Genomic DNA, 20409 nt, shown 5'->3' on the forward strand with positions numbered 1-20409 from the left:
CCATTTACCGTTTTACTGGGGTTTCAGGAGGCCATGGATGCTAACATGTCCAACTACCATTTTCACTAAAAACTCTGCTGTGGATTTGATTTTTGCCAACTTTGATTTGGGTTTTCTGGGTCTGTTTTTCTTGTCTTTAGTTTTTGCTTAATTTGTTTCCCACCACCAAACACCCTCCCCAGCTTTCTGAATTCAAGGCCTCAAACTCGTTTGCTAAAGAACGCATCCAAGCCTGCAAACACTGCTCTGAGCGCCACCTTTTGTCACATCCCAGACCCTGTTGTATACTGTTCTTACCATTGTTCAGTTCCTGATCGTTCCCAGCGGCCAGTTTGTGCTACCTTGAACCCAAGAGCTCCTCGGAGGGGAATTAACTTATAATACGAACATATTTCTTCATTACTTCAGCCAAGAAGCAAAAGCAAAAGGTAGCCAATGTCAACCCCTGCAAGCCTCTGGCAGGGGAGACTTCTAGAACGCCTCAGAGCCACCTCAGACATCTTTGCCTCTTTCTTTCTTTCTCTTTCTTTCTTTCTTTTCTTTTTTCTTTCTTTTCTTCCTCTCTTTCTCTATTTCTTTCTTTCTCTCTCTCTCTCTTTCTCTATTTCTCTTTCTTTCCCTCTTTCTTTCTCTCTTTCTTTCTCTCCCTACTGGCCATATTTCAGTTGCTTTTCTCTCTTCTTCTAAACCAACACCACCTGCCCTGCTTTTAGAGGTCTCTCTGTCTCTCTCTCGAAGATCCACTGTGAAATCAGGCAGTCTCCCCCAAACCCTGTATCAACATATCAACCTCCAAACAGCCCACAGCCATTTTCTGCTTAGAGCATCTCTCTCAATGTATGTCTAGGCATCAGCTCAGATATCCAAAATTAGAACTTCTGGGAGTTAGGCTAGAAAATTACTCTTTTTACACCAGGTCATTCAGACACACGGTGAAGTTCAAGAGCCACTAATTTAAAGGTTCTTCTGTTAACTGCTGTGGAGAAACATCTAGGTAGCAAGAGCAACAGAAAAGAATAAAATGTATGACTGCTTCCATCAATGTTTAAGGAGTTACTTTAAATTAATGCTGATAATGCAGGACTCAAATTCTTTCTCCAGAAATTGCTTCATACAGGCCTTTGCAGCGTTGTAAAAGATCCCCATCAAGGCCAAAACTAAGAGCAATCCAAAATCCTCCTTCACTGACCTATCACATAAGCCTAGCCACTGACCCATCACACAGCTCCCTCCACGTCTAACACATAACTTTAGAGGCTTATTCAGATTTCCCCCAAGTTGGCTTTACACCGATGCTACTGCTTTCATAATTCGTCAAATTCATATTTACAATTCATGCTATCTGGAGCACAGAGACCGCAGAAGCCAAAGCTTGCAAACAGAAAACCAGAATGCCCACCGGGAAAAATGGACACAACACATGGAACGAAGATGAATACCTTGGTGTATATTTACTTAGGAAAAGTTAAAAAGAAACATCTAGATCTCCAGAGCAAAACTACAGGGGAAAAAAAAACCGTTTTGTGTTTAAAGACATGATTGCTCTCAGTCACATAAATGATCACTATTACTGCACACACACCGTTGTTTTCCACTGGTTATTTCACATGACCTTTTGCACAGACACAGGAGACGCTCAATGACCCGCGCCGAGGGCAACATAATCTCAATTCTGTTAATGGACCACCTTAGCCCGCTGAGCAATCTGCATTAATTCCCGAGTCCGCTGCTGGAAGCAGATCCCAGCGCTCTTCCCAGCCTGCCCCAAGTTCCTGGCAGCCTCCTGGCTTCCCCGGAGCTGCCTGGCTCCAATCACAATGACCTAGCCAGGGGCGGGGTGGGGGGGGGGGAGGGGCTCTCTCCCAGACACTAATGCAACAAAGTGTCCTACCAGCACTTCCAACATCAGCACCCCCACAGTGCAGATCCAGGCATTACTGTGAAAGCCTGAAAGAGACCAGTGCAAAAGCCAAGTGGTTACACTTTCTACCCGAGGAAAGATCTACAAACATAGTCTTTCAATATATATAGATTACAATGGAGTTTATGCCCAAACAACCGTAATGCATGTAAACAGAGAAAAAAAATACAAACAAAACAAGCGAGGCTGAAGATGTGCTGGGCCTAAGAGCCTCAAGGGTGCCGAGATAAAGCTCACGAGGGGTGTGGGGAAGGGGTCAGAATAACTGGGGAAGGCTTCACGGGGGGAGGAAGGCCCTGGAAGACACGCACTATTTGGACAGGTGAGGAAGGCATTCCGGATGCGGGCAGTAGCATGAACAAAGGCCCAGAGGTAGGGACGAGCACAGCATGTGGAAAGGTCAGTGAAGGCACGGCCACGGCTGGAGCAGAACACGGGCCCTGGAGAGGAACAGCAGATAAGGCTGAAGAGGGGCACTGGGGACTCCTCAGGGATGGCCCAAGAACCTTGACGGCCTTCTTCTCCACAGGGTGCAATTTCTGGTGCTGAACAAAACTGCCATACCATTTGAACGCTTTCCCACACACCTTGCATTCATAGGGCTTCTCTCCGGTGTGGACCCTCTGATGCTGGATGGAAGCTATCTTCTGAGTGAAGGCCTTGCCACACTCCTTACACTGGTAGGGCTTCTCCCCTGTGTGAATCCTCTGGTGGACGATAAAGAGTGACCTACAGCCGAAAGCTTTCCAACACTCTTTGCATTTATAGAGTTTCTCCCCAGTGTGCAATCTCTGATGCTGGAGATACGCTGCGCTCCTGCGGAAGGCCTTTCCACACTCCTTGCACTCGTACGGCTTCTCTCCGGTGTGGATCCTCTGATGCTGTGTCAAGGCCGTGTTGGAACTCAAACCTTTGCCGCACTCCTTGCATTCGTAGGGCCCCTCTCCGATGTGGTTTTTCTCATGGACAATACAGTCATAGCTGGACTTGAAGGCTTTGCCGCATTCCTTACATTTGAAGGGCTTCTCCCCGGTGTGACTCATCTGGTGCCGAATCAGCTTTGAGTTGTACCTGAAGATTTTCCCACATTCTTTACACTCATAGAACTTCATTCCCCCCCGAAGTATCAGATTCGGATTCAGGCTGAAAGTCTGCCATGTCGCCTTGCTTTTAAAGTCAAAGTGCTGGGAAACGTTTCTGAGAAGCCCTCCTCCTGGCATTCTGTGCCACTCTGCCTCTTCAGAGGCTTCCCGCTTTCCAGCCGGCTCTTCGTTCTTGATCCGGGACTCGCCACCTGCCCAAAGAAACCACACGTGTTCCTGGTTACCACACCGGAAGGGGAACAGGATCCAGGGCTCCCCGTGTTCTCTTGTGGAACGTGATTTTTAAAAATATTCTCACGAAATGGCTACAAGCACCCACACGGGAGGACAAGAGCGAAAAAGGAAAACAACAATGTATGGCTGGAGAAGCGATGACCCTGGAAACGGACCAGGAAGTGCCTCCTGTGAGGAAGGCTGGGAAGTGGCCTGAGCCAGGTGAAAGGGGCACGATGAGGGCTTCCAGAATGGACAGGAAGAAGGCAGCAGGTGGGAAAAGAGAGGAAACAGAATGGGAGAGGTAAGAGAGACCAGCAAGAAATGGAAATGTTTCAAAAGAGAAAGGGAGAGAGGGAGAGATGCCAAAGAGAGAAGGAAGTCAGGGCTCCCAGGGAGAGACGACGGCAGCTCCCGCACGACCAGAGGGCCAGCAGGCTGCAAACCAAACTCAAAAACACTGGAGCTCAACGTCCCACCTGGAAGCCAGGAAGCCACCCTAAATTCCAAATACTGGCCCAGTGATTTTTAAATATTCCACATAATATTCTGGGACAAAAGACTCTTTCAGAAAGTGCACTGGGACACAAATTGAACTGGAGAGCTGTAGGCCACAGGGGCATTTCTGCTAGAAGAACCACTGTTTACAAAATCACAGCATAGGGGCGCCTGGGTGGCTCGGTCGGTTAAGCGTCCGACTTCGGCTCAGGTCACGATCTCGCGGTCCGTGAGTTCCAGCCCCGCGTCGGGTTCTGTGCTGACAGCTCAGAGCCTGGAGCCTGTTTCAGATTCTGTGTGTCCCTCTCTCTCTGCCCCTCCCCTGTTCATGCTCTGTCTCTCTGTCTCAAAAATAAATAAATGTTAAAAAAAAAAAATTAAAAAAAAAAAAACAACAAAATCACAGCATAGATGAGAGAAGTGAGGCGTGGAAACTTCCTTCCAAAACAAAGAAAATCCGAGTAATCGAGAACTCCCAGGACCAGCGAGCGGTCTCAGGTAAATTTTAGTCTGTATGTGTTGGGTGGGGATGTGTGGGTGTGGGTGTGCGTGTGTTGGGTGCAGTGGTTGGGAGCAGTCCTTGCCTTTCCCTCTACAGTTGTATGTGAGACAAATATAATGCAGACCTAACGATCATGACCTACACAAATTACAGGTGATTTAAATACTAAAAAGGAAAGTTAAGGCATTTTTTTTTTTTTCATTGCTGAAGGCCTAAAAACAGAAGTCACAGCTGTGGCACAAATAATTCAGTTTGACCCACAGAATCATACTTTCCTGAAAGTATGGCTGAAATCTACTTCTTGGCATAAAATTGGCATACAATTAAGTATTTCCATTGGTAAGGGAGAAAAGAAGTGGTTTAGGAGCTACTGGGTCACGGATTTTCTGTGGCAGGTCAGTGGCCATGCACTCCCAGGGACTGGTTTTCCCAGGTTGGGGCTGGAAACTGGGCAGAGGTCAGAGAGTGTGTGGAGCAGTGCCTTATAAAGAACAGGGAGCCATGTTCTCTGCTGCAGAAGAACCATTTCCAATAAACTGGGAAGGCAGGGGTGCCCGGTTGGCTCAGTCTGTGCAGCCTCTGACTCTTGATCCTAGGGTCATGAGTTTAAGTCCCACGTTGGGTGTGGAGCCTACTTAAAACAAATAACAAATGTAAAATAAACTGGGAAGGCAAAACCGAAACTGCTAGGTTCTCTTACTCACCTGGACAGATGCCTCTCAAAACCTCTGCTTCCCAGGGATCTGGGCCCCATGGCGCTTCCCCTCTCTCCAGGTGGGAGACCAGAACAGGTTTGGGGAATGGAAATGCTACTCCGGCAAGAAAAAGGACAAACAGGTTGAGAGTCGAAGGGAGACTTCCAGAGTTTTCCTGAGATCTCTCTTGGCCCACCCTACAACAGGTTGGGGGGGGTGGGGGCAGGGGGAGAAGAATGAAATGCCCAGTGAGCTCCCCGGGGGTCCTGCGGAAGGGCTCCACACCGTGCTCCAAGGTAAGGCCGAGGAGACAGCAATTCTCCTCAGGGAGAAACTGCAATCTCGCCCTGACCTAAACAAAGAGATGCCTTCAGGAAGAACACAGGCGCTGATATCCTGGGAGACTCCCCCACGGGCAGAAAACCGACATCCCCAGAACACTGGCAGCATGGAGGAACCAAGGGCTCACCTAGGACACAAGAGTCCCTTCGCTCAGGGCCCAGAACCACACCCTGCCCTGGGACATACAGGGAAGTCTGATTTCAACACGTGAGGGGACCAGGGATTCCTTCACCCGACATCTGCGGAAGCTCGTGACTGCAGAATTAACCTCAGGAGTTCAAAGCCCCAGAACATCGGAGGAAGATGCTGAAATATCACAAAGGACCACGGAGAGGGGCCTTACCCAGGGAAGCCATGTTCGTATAATTCTCCAGCATCACCTCGCGGTACAGGGCCCTCTGCATGGGGTCCAGGCTGGCCCACTGATTCTGGGTGAAGTACACGGCCACGTCCTCAAAGGTCACCGGCTCCTGAAACAACGTGTCCCCGGTCAAGCTCTAAGTGGGGGCAGAAGAGGGACCTGGGCTGCGGGGAGGCGGTGGACCTCCCAGGATCTGCAACTCTGAGCCGCATGGGAGGTCTGCTCTACCGAGAACAGCACCCGGCACCCCACAGGGGCAAGCCCTCAGCCACCGCTCCACTTCCAAAGGGAGCACCCCAACACTCTCCCCTCCGCACGGCTCTGGGGGCCCAAACTGTCCTCCCAATCTCGCAGCCTGGCAGTGGGGGCTCCCCGCCTGCTTAGGGCATCAACCCCCACGTTCCTGACTCCGTCCCTCTGTACCTCCCACCCTCTTGTACCCACAACCCTGCCACCCGCTTCTGTACACACCGGCCCCTGCCGGCCGCTGCCACTCACCCTGTCTCCCCCCACCCAAACAAGCGCAGCCCACTTTTGTTCCCTGCACCCAGCGTCTCCTCAGCCTTCCCTGCCTTCCCGACTAGTGCCGAGAGGAGGCACACCTTAAAGCTATTTCCAGCATGTTATATACCCCCTTGGCTGGTCAGAAAGCTCTCTCGAAGGCAACCTGCAGCCTGCCTGTTCCGGCCTCTTCTCTGAACGCCCCCGTCTCCAGAGAAGGTCAGCAGTGCCCCCTCTCTGAGAAAGATTCATCCCCCAGTCTCGAGCTCCATCCCCATCTGCCAAGACGGCCGCTCTCTGCCTCCCCCTGCAGCCCCCGCCATCTCCCCAAGGATGAGGGGCATCGATTCTTGTTGATGAAGACCCTAGGCACCAGGCTCTCAGGTGGGTATCTTCAAAACATGTATTTCACTTCATCTGAAAACATCTATGTGAGGCAGGATTTATTAAGCCCATTTTCACATGATGAGACGAAGGCTGAGAAAGATCAATGACTCTGCCCAACACCACACAGCCAGGAACTGGTTGAGCTGGGATTTCGGCCCAGATCGGACGGTCAAACAGCAAACCTGGGCTCTTCCCACACACCAAGCTGCCTCCCGTACTGGGCTCACGAGCCTCCCCTAAAACACGGCTCACCCCTGCTCCTCAGCATTACTGGTGCTGCCCCATCTTTGGAGAACAGCTTCTCAAACTCCTCACTCCCAACAGCGCCTGTCTATCTCTACCATGCTCCCACCAAGCCACGGGGACTCCCTCCCCCAGTGTGGACGGAGGGGTCGGCTATTTCCAAATCCCACACGCCACCCTGCGAGCCAGAGCCTCTGAATCTCCCACACAGCCCGAGGGCCGTCCCTGATGGTGGCCACTGGCTCCTTTCTCTGCTTCCACAGTTGGGGTGTAGGGACCACAGAAACCAGACTCCCACGTTGGAGGAGGTTTCGTGACTTCTGTGCCCTCTCGCCTCGAATCCACCTCCAGGGAGACATGCGGGACCCTATGCAGTCAGCTTTGCTCTTTCAGCCACCAAAAACAGGACCACCTCCCCCGGGCGGCTCAGCGAAGCCCCTCTCTGTGCACCACCGTCTCTCCGGGCAGCAGCCTTGCGCTGGCATCAGGGCCAGGGAGAAGGGAAGGAGCCCTAACTGCTCTTGGAGGAAGCGGGAGGAAACGGATCCCAAGGATAAATGCTGGCCCTCTCGCTTTGGTGGCCACTCTACGCTGGGTCCTTATGAGGGTGTCCTTTTAAAACAACCAGAAGGAGGGAACCTGGTTCAAAAGGAGACACTGGAAGAACAACAAATGTGGACATTCTTCAAAGCAAGAGCTGGCCTTTAAACTGGGCGAGGACGAGGTCCGAAGGGCCCCCCAAATCCAAGCCCCAAATCCCCCCACTAGGCAGAACCATGATGGCCTGAAGTAGTCACGCTCACCGAGGCGGGAAGGCTTCTGAGGACAGCAAGCACAGGCTCGCAGGTGAACCGAAGTTCACCTCCGCTTACGGCAAGTCAAACCTCACCTCCTAACGCCTCCAGGGCTGGTCCCACAACTTCCTCCTCCCAGCCTGGCACCACCAATCTCTTCCTCCCCCACTGTCCTCTCCAGCTCCTACCACATAATCCCAGGGTTCCAGAATATGGGGGGGGGGGGGGCGGGGGGGGGAACATGCCTAGAATTAGAGGAAAACATACTGCTTTAAGGTAGCTGGGTTACATATACGTTTTTTCTTCCTCCTGTGGATGGCCCCTATGTACCTCACCTTATTTTTCTCCACAGCCTTTCTCATCACCCAACAAACTATATTGTTCATGATCGATCCTCTCCAGCAGAACAGAGGTCCATGAGGCAAGGACTCTGTTTTGCTCATCACTGGCTCGCTAATACACAGCACAGTGCCTGGCAGATACTGGATGCTTAATATGAATTTGCTAAAAGAATTTCAAAAATGGTTTGACCATAAATAAAATTTTTTAAACTTATGAAGAGGGTCAGGAAACAGCAGCAAATACCACCATAAGTAAAATGCCAGAGCATATCCTGTAAAGTGGACGGATACCTTACCATGAGCTGCCCACAAACTGCGAGATCGTGACCTGAGCCAAAGTTGGAGGCTTAACCGACTGAGCCAACCAGGTGCCCCACAAATGGTAAATATTTAGAACTGACAAGATAACTCATTAAGTTATCTAGGGATAGGATAAGTAAACCAGAATCACTGGTCTTCCTAAATACCTTAGCAATTAGAAGATAAAACGGTGGGCAGCTGGCTGGCTCAATCAGCAGAGCATGCGACTCTTGATCTCAGGGCTGTGAGTTCAAGCCCCGTGATGGATATACAGATTATTTAAAAATAAAATCCTTAGAAAAAAAAAAAAAGAAGATAAAATGGAAGAACATAAGATGCCATTCATATACAAATGGCTAAGATTAGACCTAACAAAAATGTGCAAGACCAAGATAAAGAGAACTGAAAGTAAATAAAGCAGAAACAGTGTTTCCAAAGGGGAAGAATCAAATTTATGAACAAGTCAATTATGTCCAATAATTAATTAATTGGACAATTATGTCCAATTGTGCCTAGGAATTCAATAACATCCACTCTCCCACCAAAAAAAATCAATGACATCTGTGCAGAGAAAAGAGGTCATTTAAAGTCATCTGAGGGACACCTATCTGGCACAGTTCATAGAGCGTGTGACTCTTGACCTCAGGGCTGTGAGTTCAAGCCCTGGGCATAGAGCCTAATTTTAAAAATAATAAGAATAGGGGCACCTGGGTGGCTTGGTGAGTTGGGCATCCAACTTCGGCTCAGGTCATGATCTCCCAGTCCGTGGGTTCGGGCCCCGCATTGGGCCCTGTGCTGACAGCATGGAGCCTGGAGCCTGCTTTGGATTCTGTGTCTCCCTCTCTCTCTGCCCCTCCTCCTGTTCATTCTCTGTCTCTCTCTGTCTCTCAAAAATAACTAAATGTTAAAAAAAAAATTTTTTTTAAGAAGAAGAATAAAGTCATCTGGAAAAGTAAATGTAGAAGGCTACCCAAAACATTTTGAAGAAAAGAAGTTTCAAAGGAAAAGATGAGCAGGAATTAAACCTTACGTTAAAAAGCCAATACCTCAGATTTACGCTTCCTCTTTCGAAGCCAAACATTCATCAAAGAACAACTGAGTTCAACTATCACTGTTAAACAATTTTCAGCTTTTCTCAGTTGCACTGTAGGATATACATAAGCAGTAAGTGTATTTAGGTTAATACAGTCAAATTCTATTCAATGTTGCTTTTTTACCACATTACACTGAACACTGGATACACATTTAAAGATGTGGTTTTTTCGGTAAAACTCAATATGGGAGCTGTGTCTACAGTTAAAAGAGAAGCATTTGGCATGTTTGTTAATTCTAGTTTCATGTAATGACTTCTTAGGCATGTAAATTTAAGTTTTTAAATTAATGGGGAAAATCTGAGATGCAATACCGATACTTTTGGATTTCTGTCTTAGTGTTTATACGAAATTCTGAGACCTTGATTTAGATCTTTTATTGTACTGTGATTTCCTTTTCTTTTTTTTTCAAGTTTGTTTATTTATTTCGAGAGAGACAGCATGAGTGGGGCAGCGGGGGGGGGGGGGGGCGCGGAGAGAGGGAGAGAGAGAGAGAGAGAGAGAGAGAGAGAGAATATGAATCCCAAGCAGGCTCCACACTGTTAGTGCAGAGCCTGACACGGGGCTTGAACTCACAAAACTTTAAGATCATGACCTGAGCCCAAACCGAGAGTCGGGCGCTTAACCAACTGAGCCACCCAGGCACCCAAATCTTCCTTTTAAACACTGAAAGAAAGGGGCACCTGAGTGGCTCAGTCGGTTAAGCATCCGACTCTTGATTTCAGCTCAGGTCATGATCTCACGGTTCTTGGATCGAGCAGCGTGTCAGGCTCTGCCTTGACAACATGAGCCTACTTGGGATTCTCTCGCTCTCCCTCTGCCCCTCCCCAACTCACACACTCTCTCCTTCTCCCTCCCAAAATAGATAAACTTTAGAAAGATAAAAAAAAGTAAATGAAAGAAAAAATAGGGTAAAACTATAAGAAAGTGAGAAAATAGGCCGACAGGGAGAAAACAGTTGAAAAAGCCAAAGTATACAAACAACTCTTAAACCTCAAAGGTTAACAAACAACCCCATTACAAAATGTGCAAGAGACCAGAAGAGACACCTCGCAGAGATATACAGATAGCACAGAGGTATATGAAGAGATGCTCTACCTCATATGTCAACAGGAAAATGTGCATTAAAACACGGAGATACCATTAGACACCTAGAGCAACGGCCAAAATCTAGAACACTGAAAACACCAAATGCTGGAGAGGACGGGGAGCAAAAGGAACTCTCATTCACGGCTGGTGGGAGTGCAAAATGGTACAGACGCTTTGGAAGGCAGTTTGGCAGTTTCTTACAAAACTAAACATGCTCTTGCCATATGATCCAGCAATCACGCTCCTGGGGATCTTCCCAAATGAGTTGAAAACTTCTATCTGCACACAGACGTTTACAGCAGCTTTAGTCACAACTGTCAAAACTTGGAAGCAACCAAGATGTCCTTCAGTAGGCGAATGGATAAAACGTAGTACATCCAGGCTATGGGATGTTATTCAGCACTAAAAAGAATAGTGCTATCAAGCCATGAAAAGTCATAGAAGAAACTTAAACGCATATAACGAAGTGAAAGAAACCAATCTGTGAAAGCTACATACTGTAGGATTCCAACTACATAACATTCTGGCAAAGACAAAACTATGGAGACAGTAAAAAGATCAATGGTTGCCAGGGAGATAGGGATGAACAGGTACAGCACAGAGGATTCTTAGAACCTTGAAACTACCCTGTATGATACTATAATGATGGATACATGTCATACATTTTTAACCCATGGAATGTTCTGCACCAAGAGTGAACCCTAATGTAAACTGTGGACTTTGGGTGACTGTGATGTGTCAAGGTATGTTCATCATTGTAACAAAAGTACCACTCTGGTGGGGCAATGTTGATTATGAGGAGGCTATGAATAGCCAAAGCAATCCTGAGAAAGAAAAACAAAGCTGAAGGTATCACAATTCCAGATTTCAAGATACATTACAAAGTTGTAGTAATCAAAACAGTGTGGTACTGGTACAAAATAGACACATAGACCAATGGAGAATAGAGTCCAGAAATAAATCCACAGTTATATTAATTAATCTGTAACAAAGGAGGCAACAGTATACAATGGTGAAAAGATAGTATCTTCAATGAATTCAGGCTGGATTAGAGACCTAAATGAGAGACCTGAAACCATAAAAGCCCTTGAAGAGAACACAGGCAGTAATTTCTCTGACATCGGCCACAGCAACATTTTTCTAGATGTGTCTTCTAAGGGAAACAAAAACAAAAATATACTGGGACTACACCAAAATAAAAAGCTTTTGCACAGCAAAGAAAACCATCAACAAAACAAAAAGACAACCTATTGAACGGGAGAAGATATTTACAAATGATATATCCATTAAAAGGTTACTATCCAAAATATATAAAGAACTTTACAACTCAACACCAAAAAAGAACAAAAAAAAAAATCTGATTAAAAAATGGGCAGAGGACCTGAATAGACATTTCTCCAAAGACCACCTACAGAGAGCCAAGAGACACATGAAAAGATGCTCAACATTACTCATCAGGGGCGCCTGGGTGGCTCCCTTGGTTGAGCGTCCAACTTCAGCTCAGGTCATGATCTCATGGTTCATGGGTTCAAGCCCCGCGTTGGGCTCTGTGCTGACAGCTCAGAGCCTGGAGCCTGCTTCGGATTCTGTGTCTCCCTCTCTCTCTGCCCCTCCCCTGTTCGTGCTTTGTCTCTCTCTCAAAAATAAATAAAAATTAAAAATTAAAAAACAAAAAACAAAAACCAAAAACATTACTCATCATCAGGATCTGCAAATTGAAACCACAATGAGATATCACCTTACGTGTGTGAGAATGGCTAAAACCAAACGGATAAGAAATAACAAGTGTTGGCGAGGATATGGAGAAAAAGGAACTCTTGTGCACTGGGTGCAGCCACTGTGGAAAACAATACGGAAGTTCCTCAAAAAATAAACATAGAACACCATATGATCCAATGATTTCAGTACTGGGTATTTACCCAAAGGAAACAGTAACACTAATTCAAAAAAAAATTGGGGAACCCCTATGTTATGGCAGCATTATTTAAATAGCCACAATATGGAAGCAACCTAAGTGTCCATCAATAGACAAACAGATAAGGAAGATGTGAGATACACACACACACACACACACACACACACACACACACACACACGTACGCACACTGAAATATTATGCAGACATAAAAACAGATGAGATCGTGCCATCTGAAACAACATGAATGGAGACAGAGGGTATTATGCTAAGTGAAATAAATCAGACTGAGAAAGACAAATGCTATACGATTTCACTCATGTGGAATCTAAAAAAATGATAAACAAAAAGAATCAGATCTATAAATACAGAGAACTAATGGTTGCAGAGGTGGGGAGTTGGACAAAGTGGGTGAGGGGAGAGTGGGAGACACAGTCTTGCATTTATGGAATGAATAAGTCACAGGAATAAGAGATACAGCATAATGAATATAGTGAATGACATTGTAACAATGTTACATGGTGACAGATGGTAATTACGCTTGTGGTGGGCATAGCATAATGTATCAACTTGTCAAATCACTATGTTGTACACTTCAATTAAGGTGACACTGTGTGTCAATTTACACTCAAAAAAATTTCTTAAGGGAGCCTAGCTGGCTCAGTCGGTAGAGCATGCAACTCTTGATCTTGAGGTCATGAGTTTGAGCCCCACATTGGGGGCAGAGTTTACTTAAGCAATCAATCAATCTATCTATCTATCTATCTATCTATCGATCTATATACATATTTAAAGATAACGAGCTATCCTATGCATCTATGGAGGCAAGGGGTATATAGAAACTGTGCTTTCTAGTCCATTTTACTATAAACCCAAAACTTCTCTAAAAATAAAGTCTATTTAAAAAAAAAAAGACAATATTTATCTCTTATCTGGACAATATGTTTTTGTTTTTGTTTTTGTTTTTAATTTTGAAAGAGAGAGAGACAGAGCATGAGCAGGGGAGGGGCAGAGAGAGAAAGGGAGAGAGAGAATCCCAAGCAGGCTCTGCACTATCAGGGCAGAGCCCGATGCAGGCTTGATCTCACAAACCAGGGGATCATGAGCTAAGCAGAAACCAGGAGTCGGACGCTTAACTGACCGAGCCACCCAGGCGTCCCAGACTACAGTATGCTTCTAACTGATTCATACCCTTCTACAACCAACTCACCAATAGTACAGGGGAAAAAAAAAAATTTTTTTTTTTTTTTAAGTAATCAACATGGGGTTTTGAACTCACAACCCTGAAAATCAAGGGTTGCAAGCTCAACTGACTGAGCCAGCCAACTGCCCCTGGAAAATCTTTTTAATAAATAAATCCAACCATCTCACCTACCCTGCTTAAAAATCCTTTAGTGCCTTCCCACTGAACTCAGAATAAAAACCAAAGTCTTTACAGATGAGCCTACCTCTCCAGCCTCACAGTGAACTACTTTCTCTGATCTCTCCCTGTTTCTAGAGTACACCCAGCTTTCTCCCTGACTTCAGGGCCTTTGCCATCCTTTTCTCCAGAAAGCTCCTCTTTAGCTGTCTCCTCAGTAGTTTCCAAAACTGTTTCCATCTCATCCTTGAGATCTCAACCTCATGTTACCTCCTCCATGAGGGCTTCCCTGACTATTACCTTGAGAGGGAGCTTCTTTGGGGCTCCTCAAACTAGAAAAGGTAAGTGCATAGGAATCACCTGAAGAGCTTGTTACAACAGATTCCTGGCCCCACTCACCCTCCTCCCCAGTCTGATCCTGGGTCTAGGGCAGGGGCGTGAGAATTTGCGATTCTAATGACTTCCCAGGTGATGTAGACTACACTTTCGAAGCACCGTACTTTAGCAACATGTAATTACTGATTTAAAGACTGTCTATTTTGCCAGCAGTATCTTCTGAGAAAAGGAAACTTGTCTGTGTTACCCAATATTGTGTCCCTAACATTTATAAAGTGCCCGTGGAAGGAACAATGCTGGTTTCTCTGGGATACCTCTACGGTCTGTGGGACAATCTTTTCAATAGAGAATTTCTTGGATGTCAGCAGGCAAGTTATATGTGCACCACATGACCTGTTTTTTCCACCTTCAGAGAGAACTTCTTACCTTGGGTGCCTCTTTTCCCACTTAACCCTACACAATCCAAACTCATCACTCATACACAAAACTCTGATTTCCTCCACCACTATTTACAGCCAGAGCGGTGGAGATAAATTTGAGGAGGAAATCACAGCGTGGCCAAGTCGTACCTTCTCGGTCCCTTCCTGATTACCGGACAGCTAATGTGATTTTAAAAGACTGAAAGAAGCTCAGCTCACCTGAGGCCAAGTTGTTTGGTGCATGGCTGATGTCCCCTGGTTTCGAGCACTGTCTTCTTGATTTGGAAAAGCAAGAACCTTAGGAGCTAAGAGAAGAAGAGCCATGAGTGCAATGGACCCTGTCCTGCAACACCCACAGCGGCCTATAGCCTTCCCAGTCTCCTTTCCAGCACTGGTAGGAGACTCTATCAGACCCCCTTGTGGCCGATGGCCTCAACAACCTCATGGATTGCTCTGGTCCTCAGGACAATTCTCCATCTGCCTGCTCAGTCCATGAACGTTCCTGAGACCATTCACACGAAATGGACTGAGGGATCCAAGACGAATCCTATCCCTACGGTGTTCGGTCTGAACAAACCTAAAAGCGCGCTTACAGGAACCATGACGTTGCCCCTAAAGCGGAGCCGATGGAGAGGAGAAGGGACAGAGATGGCAAGATGCGGATTAACAGTAAAATAAATACTCGGTGTTCCAGTGGCTGATGCTGACCGGAGACCCGAGCGGGATCTCCGCCCAGGGAATCAGACACCCCCAAACAGAAACGTCAGTAGAGGGCGCGGGAGGCTGTTGGGCCAAATTCTTTGGGACAGAAAAGAGGATCACGCTTCGGTGAGCACGGGGCTGGACCAGGGCTCTAGAAGGCCGCGCAGCCACCTCGGGCGGCTTCTGCGAGGCCGGGACGCCGGAGCTCCGCGTCAGGGAGCGGGGTGAGCCGACACCGGGCCCGACTTTAGGGGAGGGGGGCGCTGACGAGCCGCCAGGAAAAGCGATTAAGCCGGGGCCGGGCGGACCTGGCACGTAGAACTCGCCGGAGCCCACGCTCTCCCCCTCGGAACACCGAAAAGCTGGCAGCTGCAAGCCGACGCGGAAGTGGGCGCGAGCGCCCAGGGCCGCTCTAGGCCTCGCGGAGGCAGCCCAACTCGGTGGTCTCCGCGGCCCGGCCCACGTGACTCGCCCCGCCCCGCCCCGCCCCCCGGAAGAGGCGGAGCTGCGGGCTGGCCCCGGCCGGAGAGTTCTTTGCCTGGGTCTTACTCCCGCCGCAACCGCGTTAACGTCCTCCTGGCTCGTGGGCCGCGCGGCTCCGGTGCCGCCTCTCGGCCCACGTGGGGTCCCAGTTAACGGAATGCCCGGCAGTTGTCGGCCGGCTTTACTCCGAGGCTCACCTGGGCTGTGATGGTATGGGGAGGCTGGCTCCGGGTGTCCCCTCTTAAAGGCCCAAGCTGGGCCGCCCTTAGGAAGACTGGTTTCCATCCGCCCGTTTAAAGCCCTCTCTCTTCCTGGGCCTGCACGTGTGGGGGTACCTTTTAGGACAGACTCATTTAACTACCAAAATAATGGTGACTAAGGTTGTCAGGCATCCTCTGTATACAGGGCATGTCCTATATTAAATGATGTTCTTCTGTGTTGGCTTAAATGCCTTCTGCTTAGCTTCTCCAAATTTACCAACAAATCTGGAGTTTAGAGCTATTTTTATCACCCAGTAACTGGCACTTACATAATTTCAATGTAAACATTGGCTGAAAAAAAAAATCATACCTTCCACAAATAGTCTCTCCTGCAGGTTTGGCTTAGTGAAGCTAAAAAAAAGCACTGAGAATTAACAGATTAAAATTACGTTTTTCATATTCAAGTAATTACCGTTAATCTGCATAACTTTGGTTCAGTGCACATGCTCTGCAAATCATCCAATGACCGCCTCACTTGGGTGGTTCCCCGTTGCTGCTGAAAGTTAGCAAATCAATGGCAGCCCAAGCTTCTAACCATGAGCCAATCGGTGGCAAACACCCGTGAACGTCGGCCAATCAGTGCCCTTAATACAATGACCAAGCTTTTGAAATCACTGGGTAGCCGTACTCCAGTGACCACTACGGTTCCCAAAGTCAACAGACCTTTACTTTGATGTTTCTGTTGAACACATTTTCTGACACGCGCCGCCTCCCACTGGCGGGAGTTGGCCTCCCACTGCTAGGAAATAGAAGGATCCTGGATGTCTGGCTCTATCACAGGACTTTCTACTCCTTTTGTTACCAAACCCAAGCTTTGGCTGCCTGTTGTCTGGAGGAAAGGAATGTGAGCTTTTTTTCAGAAGGCCCGCAATCTGGGAAGAAGGCAGGCTTTTGTCCCCAGACCCAGGTTTCTGCCTGGCCCAGGGGGTCTTTAAGAGGTTTGGGGTAGTTAATCAGTGAAGGGAGTGCAGTGGCCTCTAGCATTTCTTGATAACGTGCTGACTTGAAGATGCCAGCTACAAACATTTTCAGTGCTCAAGGGTTGTGCGTGGGGGTCTGGTTCTTGTTTCATGACGCGCTGGAGTGCTCTATTCTTTCCGCAAAGGAGGGCAAGGTCCACAGATACAAAGGGAGGTTGGTAAAATCATTTGTGTGACCTAAAAAAAAGATTGCTGGACTCCTCAGAAAGCCGAGGTGGCTTCAAACAGAGTTGCTGGCCTCTGGGGCCTGGGCAGGTTTGGTTCTTCACTCCTCAGGGCCAGTGGTCTGCAAATCTCGAAGTAAATTAGCTCTGTTACAGACCAAGGGCCTGAGGTCAGCAAGGAAGGAGTGTTACCTTGAAGCAAGTTAACCCTTAAGGCCGGCTGAGTGCTGTCACACTTCCACAGGAATTAGGCTGTTACTGACCAACTATAGCATCAGGAAGTGCCGGCCCGGAAAGTACAATAGGTATCTGCCCCCCAAAACTCTGTGGCTGAAGGCCATACACAGTATTTCTCCAAGTCTCTGTGCACCAGGAATTCAGGAGTGGTTTGGCTGAAAGGTAACAGCTTGGGATCTCTCATAAAGTTCCATTCGGGGGTCACTTGGGGCTGCACTCACCTGAAAGCTTGACTGAGCCGGAGGCTCTGCCTCCAAGATGACTCCCTTACATGACTGGCAGACTGATACCGGCTCTTGGTATGAACTTCAGTCCCTTCCCACATAGGCTTCTGCACTCAGCTGGGTGTCCTCACCACATGGCTGCAAGGTTCCACCTAAGGTACACAGTCCAAAAGGCCAAGGCCAGAGGCACCTGGCTGGCTCAGTCGGTGGATGGAGCACACAACTCTTGATCTCAGGGTCGTAAGTTTGAGCCCCAACACTAGGTGTAGTGTTTACTTAAAAAAAAAAAAAATATATATATATATAGATAAATATATAAATATAAATATAAATATATAATATATAAATATATAAATTATTATATATATTATATATATAAATTATATAGTATAAATTAATATATAAATTATAATATATAAATATTTATATTTATATATTTATCTATATATATAGATATATATTTTTTTTAAATAAAATTAAAAATAAACAAGGCCAAGGCCAGCTAGTGTTATGACCTCACTTTGGAAGTCATCACCTCAATATACTACCAATACAGGCCAGTCATAATACATTATTAGATGAGATGCACAAGGGCATGGATGCAAGGATTAGAATCACTGGGGACCACATGGAGGCTGCCTAACCCTGAGATTTGGCCCATCAAAGAAACCACGTATTTTACAAAACTTACGGTATTTTTATTGTAAAGCTTATGTACAACTGTTTTAAATTAATTAGGTTTCCGGGAACAATAGCACGAGGGCTTCTATTTTCATACTGTCCCTTCTCTAAACCTACCAAAATGAACATCGACCATGAATCTAGAGATGGGTACACATATATAGATGCATACACACACGCGCGCGCGCGCGCGCGCACACACACACACACACACACACACACACACACACACCCTACATCACAGACCCTTAAAAAGTATTAGCCAGTTACTACAATTGGATCTAGCTTGGGGCACCTGGGTGGCTCAGCCAGTTAGGCATCCAACTTCGGCTCAGGTCATGATCTCACGGTTCATGGGTTTGAGCCCTGCGTCGGGTTCTTTGCTGACAGCTCAGAGCCTGGATCCTGCTTTGGATTCTGTGTCTCCCTCTCTCAAAAATAAACATTAAAACATTTTTTTAAAAAATTAGATCTAGCTTGAACGGGGACAATATTGGACATGGAGTTCCTCTATCTGGTATTACAGTGTAGGGAGAATAATGAGGAAGCTTCGGTAGACCCAAATAAAAATCCCCAAGTTGTGAGAATAACTGGAATCCTGGGCAACCAGAGAAGAAAACTGGGAGCAAGCAACAAGAGTCCCATTCTTTCCCAGAACAGCCTTACCAGAGGGACGGAGTACAGGCCAGCAGCTAGGCAGCAAGGTGAACCAGGAGAGATGGGACACTTGCGCCCTTACAGCTATCAGGGAGTCTGCTCATGCCTCAGCAAAGCTAAAAGTCTGGAGCTGGATGTCCCTCACCTGGCCAATGCCACAGGGACTGGTTCTACCTAAACACACTATCCCCAGCCACTAGCCAGAGCAATAAGGCAAGAAAAAAAAAAGAAACCCAGAATTGGAAAAAAGCAAAATGGTTATTTATGAATATGATTTTCAATGTTAGAAAATCCTACAGAATTAAAAAAAAAAATGTTATCAGAATAAGTGAGTCGTGCAGGGTGGCATGATACAAGGTCAAAACACAAAAATCAGTTAGATCTCTCTATACCATCAATGAACATTTGGAAATTTACTATCGTAATAGCATCAAAAAATGATAAACAGATCTGAAAAAGGTGTGAAAAACCTATATAGTAAAAATTACAAAACACTGCTGAAATAAAGATCCAAATAAATGGAGAGATTTACCATGTTTTTGAGTCAAAAGACTATATAAAGATGAGAATTCTCCCCCACAATTGATTTATAGATTCCATACAATCTCAATCAAAATCCCAGGATATGTTTTGTAGAAACTGACAAACATTCTAAAATCCATGAAAAGCAAAGGACCTAGAATGGCCAAAACAACTTTGGCAAAATACAAATAGGAGGGCTGACACTGTATGACTTTGACACTTGGAACACCTACAGTAATAGGGGCACTTGGGTGGCTCAGTTAAGCATCCAACTCTTGATTTTGGCTTAGATTGTGATCCCAGGGTCATGGGATTGAGCCCTGCTTAAGGTTCTCTCCCTCTGCTCTCTCTCCCCTGCTCGTGCCACTGTCCTAGAAAAAAAAATTATTTTTAATAAAAAAATTTTTAAAGATAGAACTAAACATAAAACCTAAAATTATGATGTTTCTAGAAGGAAGGGCACCTGGGTGGCTCAGTTAAGCATCCAACTCTTGATTTCGGCTCATGTCAGGATTGCATAGTTTGCAGGATCAAGCCCTGCCCTGCACCATGCTCCATGATGACAGGAAGGAGCCTGCTTGGGATTATCTCTCTGTCTCTCTCTGCCCTTCACACACGCACACACACACACACACATACACACACACACACACACACACACTCTTTTAAATAAACTAAAAATAAATATATAAAACTTCTAGAAGGAAAATGGGGAATCTTTGTAAACTTGGGTAAGGCAAAGATTTCTTAAATATGACACTAAAAGCATAATCCATAAAAGAACAAACTAATATATTGGACCTCATCAATATTAAACTCTTCTGCTCTTCAAAAGATTTAAGAGAATCAAAAGATAAGCCACATGCTGGGAGAAAACATTTAGAAATCACGTATCTGAAAAAGGACTTATATCCACAATCTATAAAGACCTTTCCTCTCCAAAAAAAGATCTCCCAAAAATCAATAAAAACAACCCAGGGGTGCGTGGGTGGCTCAGTCAGTTAAGCCTCTGACTCTTGATTTCGACTCAGGTCATGATCTCACATTCGTGGGATTGAGCTCCAAGGCAGGCTCTGCACTGAGTGAAG

The 20409-nt window shown here is 46.5% G+C and overlaps 1 protein-coding gene across 7 annotated transcripts; it reads right to left on the reverse strand.

Moving 5' to 3' along the window:
* Nucleotides 1–1428: 1428 nt before the first annotated feature.
* ZNF621 (zinc finger protein 621) lies at nt 1429–17512 on the reverse strand. 7 transcript variants are annotated; one of them, XM_042956537.1, is made up of 6 exons: nt 17459–17512; nt 16167–16207; nt 14631–14716; nt 5618–5771; nt 4942–5046; nt 1429–3215 (listed from the first exon to the last, which is right to left on the reverse strand). In XM_042956537.1, exons 3-6 carry the CDS (start codon nt 14652–14654, stop codon nt 2155–2157), a joined length of 1344 nt encoding a protein of 447 aa, XP_042812471.1. In that variant the 5' UTR covers nt 14655–14716; nt 16167–16207; nt 17459–17512; the 3' UTR covers nt 1429–2154. The 7 variants fall into 7 exon arrangements, with proteins under 7 accessions (XP_042812471.1, XP_007081064.1, XP_042812469.1 ...); XM_007081002.3 differs by lacking the exons at nt 16167–16207; nt 17459–17512 and adding an exon at nt 16269–16661 and having other exon boundaries at nt 5618–5744; XM_042956535.1 differs by lacking the exons at nt 16167–16207; nt 17459–17512 and adding an exon at nt 16269–16661.
* Between the last annotated feature and the right edge of the window lie 2897 nt (nt 17513–20409).

The sequence above is a fragment of the Panthera tigris genome, chromosome C2 (genome assembly GCF_018350195.1).
Source record: "Panthera tigris isolate Pti1 chromosome C2, P.tigris_Pti1_mat1.1, whole genome shotgun sequence".
In the NCBI taxonomy this organism is placed as follows: Eukaryota; Metazoa; Chordata; class Mammalia; order Carnivora; family Felidae; genus Panthera; species Panthera tigris.